This window comes from Myotis brandtii, unplaced genomic scaffold (assembly GCF_000412655.1).
Source record: "Myotis brandtii unplaced genomic scaffold, ASM41265v1 scaffold952, whole genome shotgun sequence".
In the NCBI taxonomy this organism is placed as follows: domain Eukaryota; kingdom Metazoa; phylum Chordata; class Mammalia; order Chiroptera; family Vespertilionidae; genus Myotis; species Myotis brandtii.
In genome coordinates, this window is record NW_005371930.1 from 268,536 (window position 1) to 268,765 (window position 230).

At 64.8% G+C, this 230-nt stretch overlaps 1 protein-coding gene across 1 annotated transcript in view; it reads right to left on the reverse strand.

Annotated features, from left to right (window-relative positions):
• The window catches only part of GRAMD4 (GRAM domain containing 4), a 58,453-nt gene that overhangs the window by 26,254 nt on the left and 31,969 nt on the right, over positions 1–230 (reverse strand). Inside the window, exon 2 of the mRNA XM_014533161.1 lies at positions 18–192. Coding sequence (XP_014388647.1) covers positions 18–192 — 175 coding nt within the window. The remainder of the gene's footprint in view (positions 1–17; positions 193–230) is intronic.

A 230-nucleotide genomic window follows, 5' to 3' on the forward strand; every position in this document is an offset into this window, starting at 1 on the left:
TCCTCCCCCTCCCGGGCCCGAGGCACTCTCAGGGGCACGTCGTCGCCACATTCGTTGTCCGAGGCGTTGGGAGACTCCGCCAGGTCGAGGAAGTCGTCTCGCTTGTGACCTCTGAACCTGATCTTGTCCAGCCTCCTGAGCATGTTCAGCACTGAGCCCCACTGCTTCACCCTGACATGCCGCTCGGGGTCCCTGCGGAGCAGAGGGAAGCACAGCGCTGGTCACTGCCC